The sequence below is a fragment of the Monodon monoceros genome, unplaced genomic scaffold, assembly GCF_005190385.1.
Source record: "Monodon monoceros isolate NGI ecotype Baffin Bay Population unplaced genomic scaffold, NGI_Narwhal_1 Super_Scaffold_11, whole genome shotgun sequence".
Lineage (NCBI taxonomy): Eukaryota > Metazoa > Chordata > Mammalia > Artiodactyla > Monodontidae > Monodon > Monodon monoceros.
The window spans coordinates 386,589-399,367 of record NW_021703767.1 but is presented as its reverse complement, the minus strand read 5'-3'; the positions used below and the strand labels follow the sequence as shown (position 1 = coordinate 399,367).

General features: G+C 52.2%; 1 protein-coding gene across 8 annotated transcripts in view; it reads right to left on the bottom strand.

Annotated features, from left to right (window-relative positions):
* LSS (lanosterol synthase) overlaps nt 1-12,779 on the bottom strand; it is a 42,249-nt gene that overhangs the window by 20,181 nt on the left and 9,289 nt on the right. For all 8 annotated transcript variants that reach the window (XM_029214432.1, XM_029214438.1, XM_029214439.1 and 5 more), the window contains 9 exons: nt 12,209-12,327; nt 10,811-10,908; nt 10,526-10,553; nt 8,828-8,884; nt 8,137-8,208; nt 7,842-7,892; nt 7,143-7,292; nt 6,641-6,737; nt 5,747-5,852 (listed from right to left, as the gene is read on the bottom strand). In XM_029214432.1, the coding sequence (XP_029070265.1) occupies nt 5,747-5,852; nt 6,641-6,737; nt 7,143-7,292; nt 7,842-7,892; nt 8,137-8,208; nt 8,828-8,884; nt 10,526-10,553; nt 10,811-10,908; nt 12,209-12,327 (778 nt within the window). The remainder of the gene's footprint in view (nt 1-5,746; nt 5,853-6,640; nt 6,738-7,142; nt 7,293-7,841; nt 7,893-8,136; nt 8,209-8,827; nt 8,885-10,525; nt 10,554-10,810; nt 10,909-12,208; nt 12,328-12,779) is intronic.

The window sequence follows — 12,779 nt, the reverse complement described above, 5'->3', positions numbered from 1 at the left end:
ACTGAGCAACAGAAGCACCGCGCGGCCAGCTGGACAGGCCATTCCAACCACAGCCACCCTTTCTGCCCTGTACACACAGCGATGGCTCCTTAAGGCCAGGCTGCAACCTCTCTGATAGGCTCAGGCTTTGTTGCCTCGCCTTTTCAGATTGCAGCCAGGGAGCAATCTTATAACTACTTGCAAGCCTGGGAATTCTGGTGGCGTTTTCCCATACAGTTATAGCTCAGCGATCAGTTTAGAGGTTGTTCTCCATCCTTCAAATCTTTATTCTGCCTACTCAACGCAGAGCAACCCTCTTCAGCAGTGATGTGAGGATCCTGCAGCCCCTGCCTGTTCTATGTTTCCCAGTCTAGTAGAGCAACATTGGGATGAACCTGTAGACACCAGAGAATCTCATAATGTAATTTCCAGAAAGCATATATTTTATTTTAACTGTATTATGTAGAAAGAATTTATATTCACTTAATGTCGTTCACAGGCAATTATGCTATCCTCTAAGAGTGAACGTGTAATTATCCTGTAACAACTTCCTTGCATCATTTTTTCTCTAGGTAAGCTTTGTAAGTCTTTGAAATTGAGAAAATAACATTTGAACTAATAAAGTTGAAAAATCAGCATTTTTTTTAAAAAGAGGATTTTAAAAAAAAAATACAGACTGCTATAGAAGTTCCCTTGCCAAAACTGATTCATAAAAGAGCTAAAGTTTGTTTGTTTACAACATTACTAGAAAATAGAGATAAAAGAAAATGACTATATATGAAAAGTTGGATGTGTGTTTTCAGTAGAAGGTATGAGGGGGACTTCCCTGGTGGCACAGTGGCTAAGACTCCACGCTCCCAATGCAGGGGGCCCGGGTTCGATCCCTGGTCAGGGAACTAGATCCCACATGCATGCTGCAACTGGAAGTTTGCATGCCACAACTAAGGATCTTGCCTGCCACAACTAAGGACCCGGTGAGCTGCAACTAAGACCCAGGGCAACCAAATAAATATTAAAAAAAAAAAAAAAAAAAGGTATGAGGAATAAGGATGCATTTTTGTTGAAAGGAAAAAAAGAAAGTAATTTTGTTGTAAGTAAAATGATTGTTCCAGAATAAGAAAGGAAAAAGGACAAAACTTGAATGGATATAAAAAGCTGTAGGTTTATAGAAAAGGAATCTGGAGAAAGGAATTTTATGTTTAGTCACGTTGACTAAGACTGGAATGGATTTATACAAGTTTTTAAAAAAGGAAGAATTTTAATATCAAAATTACACTGGTTCTGGGACTTCCCAGGTGGCTCACTCGTTAAGAATCTGCCTGCCAATGCAGAGGACACGGGTTCGAGCCCTGGTCGGGGAAGATCCCACGTGCCGCAGAGCAACTAAGCCCGTGCGCCACAACTACTGAGCCTGTGCTCTGGAGCCCGTGAGCCACAACTACTGAGTCCGTGTGCCACAACTACTGAAACCCAATGCCTAGAGCCTGTGATCCGCAACAAGAGAAGCCACCACAATGAGAAGTCCGTGCACCTCAACGAAGAGTAGCTCCTGCTCGTTCCAACTAGAGAAAGCCCACACGCAGCAAGAAAGACCCAATGCAGCCAAATATAAATTAAAAAACAAAAAAAATTACACTGGTACGAAATTAGAATTTGCTTTTCTCTGTTAAAAGGATAGTTTTCTTAGATTATTGGTCTGCTCTTAATAAGAAAGGGTAAACAAATGTTTTTCTTTACCTTTAATGTAATATGTCTAGAAAACCATGATTCTATGATTTGTCTTTATTGGGTCTTTGATTACTTAAGAAAACTGAGTCTTCTCTATTAAAAGAGACAAGCTTTTTTACAACTATGTAACTTTTCGTATGTGTTAAATTTCATGGGAAGCATTTTCAAATAAGAAGTGATGCTGAACTTTTTTTAGGAAATATTTATGTGGAAATTATTAATAAATATTCCAGGACTTCCCTGGTGGCACAGTGGTTAAGAATCCGCCTGCCAGTGCAGGAGACATGGGTTCAAGCCCTGGTCTGGGAAGATCCCACATGCCGTGAAGCAACTGAGCCCGTGCGCCACAACTACTGAGCCTGCACTCTAGAGCCCATGAGCCACAACTACTGAGCCCACGTGCAACAACTACTGAAGCCCATGCGCCTAGAGCCCGTGCTCCACAACAAGAGAAGCCACCACAATGAGAAGCCTACACACTGCAATGAAGGGTAGCCCCTGCTCGCCACAACTAGAGAAAGCCTGTGCACAGCAACAAAGACCTAACACAGCCATAAATAAATAAATAAATTTATTGAAAAATAAATAAAATAAATATTCCAGTAATCATATGAAATTCCCAAAAATCTGGTATGCCCTGATATAATTCCAGCTCTTTTCATTTACAAACAGTTATTATTTTACTCTGATGCTTCTGCAAAAATGTTCCTGCAAAAGTGCTTCATCTTCAAAGAGATTCATGGAAAAGACCCTCACAAGTACTCTAGAATGTAGGCTTCTGATAACTGCTCATTCATTAGCGTTCTGTTTTCCAAAATTAAAGGACCCTTTTTCTCCTCTTTTAAGCTGTCTGCAACTTACAGCAATTTAGTAAACACTTATCTTTTTCTCCCTACCTGGTCCCTCAAGAATTCTGAAACTCCTATTAAATATTCTTATTTTTTCATAACAATACATATTTGCAAAAGTTAAGTAAGAATCTGTTCTTGTAACAGGACACAACTGGACAAGTCCTTGGCTTGGCCTCTTAGCCTAAAGAGACTTTAAAGATCCAATATGAGATTCCTCGTGAAAAGTTCCAACGAAACAGATTTTAAAGAGCCTATACGGTCAGTCGCTATTCCTGCTGCACTTTTATAAATAATCAGGCCAAGTTTATTGAAACTAGACTCAGTTATCTTTGATAGAAATGGAGGTGATTATAGAGAGAAAAATCATGTTTCAATAATACACCTTTATGTACATCAGATTCTAGTACTATTAATTGTCTTTTAAATTTGTTTTCTAAGTGTAAACTGGACTGAATCCTGAATTCTTCTGACTTCCTCCAATATGTGGCTAGAACTCTTACAATTTTCTTCCACTCTTTTGATTTTTGAATCACTATGAAACTAAAACTGCCCTTTTCCCGAAGCCCCGCAAGCAAAAGCTGGACAACTTGATACAAACTTCAACAGCTCATGTGAGGACGATTCTCACGCCTGTTGCTGTGTGGCCACTCAGAAAGATCACCAGAGACATTCACACTGAAAACCAGGAACATCTGTCTAATTGCCACACTTGTCCTCACTGCATCCGAAGATGCTTAGAACCCAGCATCTAGAAGTCGCCTCAACTAGCTGCTCTCCAAACTCAGAAACTGAATTTATAATTTCCTTGAATTACTTACCATTATTTTTCTTTTGTTTCCATAGAAATGCCTCTCATTGAATTACCTGATTGCGCAGATCATATAGAGGCCTAATTTATGTGGAAAGACATCTACGATGCTGCCTCCTGAAGTAAACACCCAAGGTGCATCCTGTCCTGAGGAACACTGAGGACATGTGATTGCTGACACAGCATGTGCGCCTCCGTAAACAACTCTTAAAGTTTTTGTAGACTGACTTAGAAAGGTAATACCCGAATCTGATTATAACCCATTTGATTTATTTAATTGATTAAATTTGGGCTCTGGGAAATTTTTCAATCTTGATTATTGTTCTTTTTATAGTCATCACACTAATTTCGCAACAGTTTTAAATGCCTACCAGCAGCCACTCACATACCAAATGGTATCAGGATCAGACAACTGGATGAAATTTGCAATAACCACATGAATGATGAAGATGGTGACTACATGGCCCTCCAACCTGTCAGTTCAACTAGTGAAAACAGCAAATATGTGACTCTTCAGCCCGACTACAACAACGGTGGAGAGAGAGAATAACACTACACTGGTTGGTGATACTCTCAGCCGGCTGAGACAATGACCAAAATGGGGAACTGTTAAAGTCAAAAACAAACAGAGCCCAGCCTCGAAAATGCCCTGAGCAGACAAAACCAGTTTAATCATACAAACAAAGGCTAATTTAGCTTATTTTGCAAGACTAACTTGACCTGGGTCATTTCTTGTTTACACCTCTGGAAATCATAAAGAAACTTGAACTGCCTCCCAAGGTTGATACGAGGTAATCACTGAAAATTCTAATATTGTGACCAATCACTGTGAAGAATAAACAGTTACTGCCTTCTCACAATATAAGCTCTTTATAACAATATATACCCGAGCCTCATTCAATGTTTTGGTTCGTGCACTCTTGGTTTGCAAACTGTCTTTGTGGTGTGTGCGTGATCAGTTTTTACTAATGATTCATTGGCTTTACTTTTAGCTATTTATGAACCTTTGACAAAATCCTAAACAAAATACTTATCAAATTGAATCCAACAATATATAAAAAGTAAAGCGCATGATGACCAAGCTGAATCTACACCAGGTTTACCAAGAGCCATGAAACAACAGAATCATACAAGGATGAAGGAAAATCTACAAGAACTGCACAGAAGCCCCATAACACAGCAAGTCCACATCCACATCCTCAAGAACTGGGAACCTCTGTGCCCCAAAACACAAGTCTGAGATTGTTCACAGCAGGATGCTTCATAATAACCCATTGAGAGGCCCTGAAGGATATACAGCAAGCACATGCATAAACAAAGCATGGCGTCTGCATTCGACAGTGGAGAGAGATAGACGTGGGCTTCCACGTTGGGATCACAGTGGGCAGAGGGGAACCGGGGGGGAGCTTCTGGTAATGTGTTTGCCCGACGTGGTCACATGGGTGTGTCCACTTCAAAATTAATCCAAGGGCTATATGTATGGTTTGTGTACTTCTCTAAACATGAGCCAGACTTCAACAGGAAAGGTTTATTTAAAAACTACCATTATTTGGGCACAAGTGGAGCTGGGGGTACAGGCATACCTCATTTTATTGTGCTTTGCTTTACTGCACTTCGCAGACACTGTGTTTTTTACAAACTGAAGGTTTTTGGCAACCCTGCATCGAGCAAGGCTATCAGTGCCATTGTTCCAACAGCATTTGCTCACTTCATGTCTCTATCACATTTTGGTGTTTCTCACAGTATTTCAAACTTTTTTATTATTATTATATCTATTATGGTGATCTGTGATCAGTAACCTTTGATGTTACTATTACAAAAAGAATTTGACTTGCTGAAGGCTCAGATGATGGCTAATATTTTTTAGCAATAAAATATTTTTAATTAAGATACGTACATCGTTTTCTTAGACATAACGCTACTGAACACTTTACAGACGACAATATAGTGTAAATGTAATTTTCATATGCCCTGGGAAACCAAAAATTCACGTGACTCACATTACTGTGATATTTGCAGTGGCTGGAATTGAACCCACAGTATCTCCTAGGTACACCTTTATGTGTCTTCTTTCAATGTTACTAAGAAGATGCAAAAAAATAACTCATTTTTGTGTTATAACTGTGCTACTCTGACCCCCGGTACACACATTTGATATACTTCAGGGCCTACAGCAGGACTCAGGAGCATCTGAAACCCCTTCCATTTTTAAATGAGTTTTACTCCAGAGCCCCCTGCCTGAGATGGGCCCCCGGCCTGAGCACCCCAAGTGAGCAAATGGCTTGCTCTCAATGACATCAAGGTTGTCTGATTTCTTGGCCCCAAGATAATGGTACCCACGCTGTGTGACTGAGCATCCCTGTGCCAAGGCCGCCCTTACCTGATCTCTCCGGCCCTGTGGTCTGGGAACTGCTTGTGGAAATGCTTCAGCGCCTGCATCACAGCCGAGGTGCACTCCACATATGTGTAGTCAATCATGATGTCCCCTGGGGAAGAAAAGGAAGGCTTGAGAAATGTGAACTTTGCCTCAGCCGCCCAATTCGGCAATTCAGGCCAAACCGTGACACAGGAGAACGCCGTAACATGCAGAGCCTGTACAGCACATCGCGAGCCTGACCATCCTCCAAAGGCACGGAGGAAGCGCCACCAGCGAGCAGCCCGGTGACGTGGCCACCAGGTGGGAGGGAGGCACCTACACAGGTGACCTGGAGGCCCATCTGTGCTGCAGGACAGCCAGGCCAGTGGGAGGGCAACAGGGAAGCGCACACAGCAGAGCTGCAGCCCACCCTGAGAAGGCCTCCACAGGAGCACATCTGCCAGTTACAGCAGCCCGACAAATGCAGACCCGGAAGAAGGGTACAGGGGCACACACAGACGCAGCAGGAGGACACAGGCGAGCGGGTCCCCACTGTCACCTCCCTGTGAGGAGCTGTGGGCTCTATGAGGAGCATTCAGGAGACAGGCCGGCCTCCAAGGAAGACAGAGCAGGAGCCGGCCCAGGCTTGGGCCAGAGAGCTGGTGTGAATCCCACCCACCTCCGAGAGGCAGACTGCAGCTTTTCTATCCACAACCAGGGTCACTGCACCCTGGAAAGTCGAGAAGCACGGAACACTCTGGTGCCTGGGGGCTCCTTAGAGCATCCGCCCGCATCTGCCAGAACATTTGTTGGTACTGCCCCCCGCCAGGGGAAAGAGCTCCAGGCTCTGGCGAGAGGTCCAACCTCAGGCATGCAGGGCCCCTGAGTCTGTGGCCACGTAACTGGCCGACCACTCACCGAAGATCTCCGAGGGGTTCAGAAGCTCCAGAAGGTGTCCCCCACGCTTGGTCTCGTAGGTGGCAAACCCTCCATCAGGGTTTCTCATGCTCAGCAACTAAAACCAGAGGGAACATCCTGAGAATTCACCCATGCGCTGAGCACATGCAAGGGCCCACAGGCTGTGGCACAGCTTTCTAGAAACACCCCAAGGCTAGGAACCAAGGAGCAGGGATGGGAAACAGGGAGCTGGTTTTCATGTTAAACCAGGACCCTCAGGCGCCCAGAACAGTGGGCTGCAACCTTTATCAACCAGGTACTCCGTGACCACCCGGGACCACTCCCCGGCACGTGCATGCTTACCACTTATAAAGCACACGTGCGCCACCAAATTATGTGATCTCCACCGTAAAAATTGGAAAAAACTTGGGTGTGCTAAGAGGGTCTGTGGTGGGGTGGCCAAGACTCCACGTGCACAGTGCCCTCAGCTGTGTGACCAGAGCCCCACACCCAGCAGCCTCACCACAGCGACAGCATCGAAGAGCCGCTCTCGTGGGACATGCTTGGTGACAAAGGGACACTTTTCCTGCAGGAGAAGGAGGGACTTCAAGGCCTCAGCTGTGCAGTCGGCAACAATCCAGCCACAGTCCAGTGTGCTGAAGGAGAAGCCGCCCTGGAAAGTGTGGGGCTGTAAGGGTGGAGGCCAAGCCCACACCTGGCCACCCCAGACCATGGCACCTCGCACGCCCGCACAGAGCCAAGGCCCATCCACAGCAGAGGTACAGCCACAGCCCCAAACCACACACACGTGGACGGCCTCCAACTTCCAGCACAAGGACTGCAGCCTCTGCCCGTCACCGCCTTCAGGCTCTACTGTGGGACGGGCACAAGCAACCCGCTGTGAGAACGCAGCCATGGCCATGTCCATGCCCCCACGTGCTGCAAGAACTGCCCTCCCCACTCCTCCCCTCATCACTGCCATTCATGTTCTGACAGCTTAGTTAACGTCTGCACGCGCTGCTAAGTGCACAGTGTGTGACATGGTGGGGTGAAGCCCACAGAGCTCAGCTACTGCATTTATGCACAACTCTTCAGTCAGGAATATCTTGGGTACATCAGTGGAACCCCGCACTGTGCATCTATCGGAACAGGAAGCCGAGGAGAGAGCCCTCCTCGAGGGCAAAGCCCGGCTAACTGAGGCGGGTGGGGTTGGCCGTGGTACCTTGCTCATCTGGCGGTAGTACTTCTGGTAGTCAGGGAGGTTGTCTGGGACCTGGTGAGAATCCGAGGGGCAGGATGGAACACGTCACCACCATAGTACACAGACACCGGGCAGGGAGGGGCCAGCACAGCAGGACATGCAGGGACCCAGTGCCGCCGCCCTCATGGTCACCAGTGCCAGTGGGAACCCTCCAGGTAGCACCCATGTGGCCCACTGCCCCCACCCACAATCAGGGCACGCCCTGGGCTGGAGGGGCACCCTGCCTGTGCGAGGCACGGACCAGGCCTGGTCTCACCTGCGAGACCCGGAGATACTCATGAGCCTTCTGCAGGCAGGACGAAAACTCTGGCCTGTGTTGTGCACCCGCCTGGGAAAGAGGAGGGGGTGAGCCACTAGCCGGCACATGCCTGCGCGCGTGGCTGGTCCCTGGACGACCCTGGCGATACCCGGCCACCACTGGGAACCAGGAGCAAACCCACCCAAGTCTCAGGGCTCTCGGGTTTCTGCCGCCAAGAAAGACATGGTGGAGCGACAGCAGAAGAGATGGTCCACACCACCCTGGCCCCAGCCCCAGCCTGTGCCCACAGGGCCCCTGCCCATCTAAGGCAGGCCCCCACGTGGCCCAGACTCCTCCCCAAATCCTGCCAACCTCATTCCCACCAGCATAAAGACACGCTCCTGTTTCTCTCTAGTACGTGCTCAAAAGTATCCGTAGTGAGCAATCTGAGCACTGAGAAGAGCCTGGAGCCTGCTCCCCCTTACAGAAGACCCCACCACCTCGTCACCTCGGGAACAGCCCTCACAGGGCTCCTTGCCCCTGAAGACTTCAAGCCAGCCCCACACCTAGAGCTGCCAGCAAGACCACTGTCTCGGAGCCCAGGTAAGCGAAGGGTCAGGGCCGGCAGGTGCCATGTCCGGCTGGATGCAGGGGTGGACATACAGGAAGAGCAGGTGGAGGCTGGAGAATGAGGGACAGAGCCACATACCTCCAGCAGAGCCTGGATGGCGAACGCGGTGTCCCAGATCTGCGAGCCATTGGTACCCTGTGCAAAGAGGACAGCACTACAGCAGCCACCTCCCACCCCCACCCCAACTTCCCAGATCCGATGGGTGCCTAGAGGGCCAAGGAAGGTGCAGGGGCATCCACCAGCTCCTACAGAGAGGTAGGAGTCCAGCCGACTCCTCACCCCAGGCTCTGGGCTCTGTACCCCTAAAGCCCACGAGGCCCTGAGAGGGGCTGGTCCTGCAAGGAGACATGGGTCAGGCAGCCAGGCCACCAGCCAGGACAGAGCTCCTCAAAGCACTTCCAGGATTTGGAAGACCACCGCCATGGCCTCCACTGCTTGCCCACTGGCACAGAGCCCAGACAAATCGGTGGCACTAAGGGACACGAGACACTGCAGCCTGGCAGGACAATGTGTGGGAAGAACACACACAGCACCTGGCCCAAAAGACCTGAACCGGATCAAGCCTCAGGGCCGAACTGCCAGTTTGCAGAAAATCTGGGGTGCAGAGCAGGCAGAAGGTAGACATGCTAGGGACAAATTACCCAGGACAGAAGGGCACCAGGAGACTGTAGGACAAAGGCAACAGCAAGGATCAGCCTCCCGGATTGGATCCTGATACCAATGAACACACAGCAAAACCCCACTGGGGGCTGCCGTGAACTCAGTGCGGACGGCACGGCAGTTTTGTCAGGACCAGAAACCCTCGTAAGCTCCAGGGCTGGAGGTGTCAAAGCAGGTGGGGAGCCACGTGAGGGCTCATCACCCTCCTCTACTTCACGTGTTTCAGGAATATCTTCACACAAGACTGGCAGCGTGGGGGCCAGGGAGCTGGAAGTGGGGCTCAAGTGCACCTGGCAAGGGCACCTGGGGGGGGTGGTCTGCGCTGGGCGGGCCTGGGCCCACGTGCACTCGTCCCAAAGGGCCCAGAGGTCAGTGTGACCCAAGGACATTGCTGGAGGCACCACATTTGCACACTGAGTGACAGGAGACAAAAGCTCCCGCTCGCTGACCCCAGGGCCCCTGCAGCCGGGACAGGACCAGGTCAGCCCAGGCTGCCCAGGGACCCAGGAGCCCCACCCCCAGGGACACGCACAGGACGTAAGCTGGGGGAACAGCATCTACAACACCCAGACACTGGAAACCAGCAAACGGTACAAAACAGAGGTGCGGTGTACGCGGAGAGGGGCCACGGGGAGCGTGTCTCAGGACTCTGAAGGTGGTACCTCTGGGATGCTCAGCTCACGGGGCAGCAGAGGGCACGGGTTCTACTCTGACCGCATCCTGCTGCTGTCCTGACCCCGCTAACCAGACCCAGCATGTGAACTGTGAGATCATCAGTTGTCCAGCAGCAGCTGGGCTGGCGTCTGAGAACCACCGTGGCCCTCGTCCCCCCCCGAGCTGCAGCTCTGAATGACTTTGGTGTACAGACTGCTCCCGTGGTGTGGCTGCAGGCCCTCAGCTCTCCCACCACCCCCCAGGGCCTGTTAGCATCCCTGCCAGACAGCACACACCCAGGAGGTGACCGGCGGTGCCCCTCAGATGCGGGACAAGGGGGACCTGCAGCCACTTACCACACGCTGACAGAACACATCGGGAGGAGTGACTTGGGATCTTAACAAACCCAAAAGGCAGGAACAGGTGCAAGGAAGCAAGCAGCTGTGGCCCTACAGCCCTTACCTGCACTTTCATGCCGTCAAGGCCCAGCCTGTGAGGAGAAGAGTCCAGGTCAGGGAGCAAGGGCAGAGCCGGACGTCAGGGGCCCAGAGCCCGTGTCCCAAGAGCAATGCGCCCCCACAGGAGGGGACACGTGAGGACAGCTCCCACGCCCCCACCCAGCTGTGTGGAGGGCCCACCAGGGGAATAGGCCTCCCTCAAACACAGAGTTCCCTGCATGGGACACGCTGGCCTTCAGGCTCTCAGCCACGCCCTTCCCGAGGGCCACGCCCTCGCCGCCACACTCACCAGAGGTAATCGGGAATCCTGGACAAGTGCTCCTGGAAGGCAGAGGAGGCCGGCCCTTCCCTGTGCCAGCACGCAAGCATGTTGATGGTTTTCGAGATCTGGAGGAGACAGCCCTGTCAGGGCTCTGCTCCACACCTGCCAGGTTCCCGGGCTTGAGGGCCGCAGACCTACCCCACCGAGGCCCCAGCATGGCCTTGCTGCAGGCCAGACCTTCTGTTCTAACCCCTTTCCCAAGCACTCACTGCTACCAGGCTGCAGCCCTGCCCTGGGAGAGGTGGGAATGGGCCAAGGCACGTGTGCCAAGGAGGGAGGGGGACGGCAGCAGGGAAAAGACAGGGTGACCTGTAGAGGTGACGGGAGCCCAGCCAGCTGGTGAGCAGAACCGCCACGAGGGTGACGGGCAAGGCAGGGACCCCTGAGTGGGCACATGGGTTGTGCTGTGTCCTGAGCTGCCTGAGATAACTCAGGGGATGGAGGATAGGGCTGAGGGCCACGGGAGATACGGAGCGACTCGGAGGTGAGACCAGAGGCACAGGGCCTGACTGCTCAGAGCAGATGTTCTAGAGGCCCAGCTCTCCCACCCCGGGACCTCCTAGGCCAAGGTCCAATTACAGCGCGTTTCTAACTTGCTTTATGCAGCCTTAGGTCAGAGCCCACGCAGAATCCCCTGGCGCTGAAAGGGAAACAACTGGCCCCTCGCTGGGGCGGTGGCAGTTGACATCCCCCGGGTACCACCAGGCCTCGAAAACACCTGGGAGCAGGGTCACGCGTGGGGCTCATGGACACTGCGCCCACTGGGCTCACACAGAGAAGCCGTGGGCTGACCCAGCACGGTGACCACGGTCACGGCCGCCCGAGGCTCGCTACAGTGCTGCCTCCTGCACCCAGTGCCCTAAGGCTGCGGGCTAGCCTCCCAACCCTGCACTGGCCACCCGGGCTCACAGCCCCACGGGGCAGTGCAGAGTCAGGAGCCCAGAGGCTCTGAGAAGCAAGTCTCGAGTCACCAGCCTCAACAGGAATCAGGAGTGGAACGCAAGCACCCTGGTCCTGCAAACCCCATAGAAGAAAGGCAAATGGTGGGTTATTAGGGTTGGGGAAGGGGAGAGGACCGGGGGAGGAAAAGCAGCCCACCCCACCGGCCAGAGAGACCTCAGGAGGCAGCCTCAAGAAGCAGTGCTCCAGACACAACAGGTGGTGGGACGGGAGGGCGGGCCAAGCACAGGGGTCCTGGGGGATCAGAGGCCCAGGTCCCACGTAAAGGTGTGACAGCCTCCAGTGGGAGACCTCACCTCCAGGGAGACCCCCACTCCCAGCTCCATAGACACAGGCCTTTGGGCAACCCGCCCCCAGTCCTCGCCCACCCCAGGCCCAGATAGCCAGTGGGCGAGGGGCGCTGACCGGGCCGATGCTGAGGTACTTGGTGAAGCGGTCATCGGCTGCGATGTGCTCGGACAGCTTCTGGATGGCCCGCTGCCGCAGGCCGGCGCTGTGGTGGCGCTCATACAGGTTGAGGATCGCTGCGAGGGAGGGGGGCGTCAACAGGCACCAGACACGGAGAGGAGTCCCAGCCCCAGCACAGACCCCCCAGGACGGTCGGCCCACGGCGGCCAGTCTCTGGGCCCCCCCTTGCCACCCCCTCCCCCACTCTCCTTGCCTGCTGGTGCAGCCCCCTCCCTGGCATCCTGGTGCTGCCCTGCAGACCCTGCAGCCGTGCAGAGCATGTTGCCTCCCAGTGCCGACAGGGCGGGTCCTGGCTCCCACCCCAGGGCCCGTCTGCAGGACCAGTGAGGGAACGAACGAATGAATGAGGGGGAACGTGGCCGCCTGCGCACACAGCACCCGCCAGGCTCCAAGGGGAGGCCACTCGGCTCTGAGCAGCCAGGAGGACCCACGGGAGATGGGCTTGGACTGGCCTCGTGGGGTCCCGCCCCTTCTCTCCCACTGAGGAGGAACTACTGGCCCCTCAAGG